Source organism: Gekko japonicus, unplaced genomic scaffold, assembly GCF_001447785.1.
Source record: "Gekko japonicus isolate JY-2015 unplaced genomic scaffold, Gekko_japonicus_V1.1 scaffold732, whole genome shotgun sequence".
Taxonomy (NCBI): domain Eukaryota; kingdom Metazoa; phylum Chordata; class Lepidosauria; order Squamata; family Gekkonidae; genus Gekko; species Gekko japonicus.
Window position 1 is genome coordinate 729,120 of NW_015159732.1, and position 1,332 is coordinate 730,451.

Sequence of the window (1,332 nt, forward strand, 5' to 3'; positions counted from 1 at the left end):
ACCTTTTGTTTAATGGATACTTCCCTTAATTTTCTGCCACTAGGAGCTTGTCCTTTGCCTCTTTTCCTGGTGCGTAGAAGGACCTGCTTCCTCATCGTCTGTTATTGCCGTTTCCTCCATCTCTATTTGCTCTTCCAGGTTCCTTGTTTCAAGCCCCATCTTCTCCAGTAGTTTTACTGCCTCTTGTGGATTCCTTGCACTTAGTCTTTTTCCTTCTTGAAAGATAATTATAGAGGCTGGGTACGCCCAGCTAAATTGTATTTTATTATCATAAAGTCGCTGAGCATATGGTTTCATTAATCTCTTTTGGTTCAGCGTGTCTTGGCAAAAATCTTGTTGAACGTAAGTTTTTTTTCCTTTGTAGTTTAATCCCTTAATTTTTTTTAAGGTTGAATATATCTGGTGTTGTTTTTTTTCTCCTGCAAATTTTACAATTACTGGGCGGGGTTCCCCCCCTCTTCTTTTCGTTTGCAGCCTGTGTGCTCTCTCTATTTGGTCTTCCTTCAATTCTATCCCCTGTTCTGATATCCATTCCACCAAACATTGCTCCAATTTCTTTTGCCCCACGTCCTCTGAAATTCCATGTATTATCATGTTCGCCCGTCTACTTCTATCTGACAGTTCCGCGGTCTGTTTTTTCAACTGAATGATTTGCTCCTTGTTATCTTTGGCCATGCCCTTTGCCTCTATGGCTAATTCTTTCACTCCCCTGATTTCTTCTTTAATGTTTTTAAGCTCCTGTTTCACTTCTCCAATTTCTTTTGATATTTTTTCCTGTGAGGCTAACATTAAGGCTTGAAATTGGGCAATCTGTTCAGATAACGACTTCACTGTCGCCATTTTGATTAATTAGCTGCCTACAGCTTCTCTCTCTTTAAAGGTTGATAACTTTCCTCTTACCCTGCCAAGCCACAAGTTCTTCGGCACTCCTTGTTCACTGTTCTTTTAGAGACCTCTGAGGCTGTTCTCTGGCAGTTTAGTGAGATTAATCTCCTCTTCTAGGTCATTAATCTTTCGTCAGTTCAAAGCGGGGGAAGCAACGGCGTCTGTTTTTCAGAGCATGCGCACACCTCCTCCATCCCCCAACCTCCTTAATCCTCTGCTCAAGGCCTTCTAACACACCACACATGCCTCTCCATTGGAATTCCATTTTCAGGACATCTCCTAACATAAAAGTCAGTGCCTGGATGTTGTCTCTCTGTCATACTCCATTGTAACCAATGCTCCCTCTAAGTTGTGGAGTCTTGTGAGCAAAAATTCTACTTCGTGAGCTGCTGGCATTAAAGTTGTGAGCAGGTGATTTGGCTACTGCATAAATTAGTTTGCTCTGGA

General features: G+C 41.9%; 1 protein-coding gene across 3 annotated transcripts in view; it reads right to left on the reverse strand.

Annotated features, from left to right (window-relative positions):
- LOC107125590 (uncharacterized protein PF11_0207-like) overlaps positions 1–1,053 on the reverse strand; it is a 4,744-nt gene extending 3,691 nt beyond the window's left edge. The window contains exon 1 of one of the 3 annotated variants that reach the window (XR_001483043.1): positions 901–1,053. Coding sequence is in view for 2 of the 3 variants with exons in the window: in XM_015429028.1 (XP_015284514.1) it covers positions 40–840 (801 nt within the window). In the remaining variant the exon portion in view is untranslated. The other 2 variants (XM_015429028.1, XM_015429021.1) reach the window with 2 other exon arrangements.
- Between the last annotated feature and the right edge of the window lie 279 nt (positions 1,054–1,332).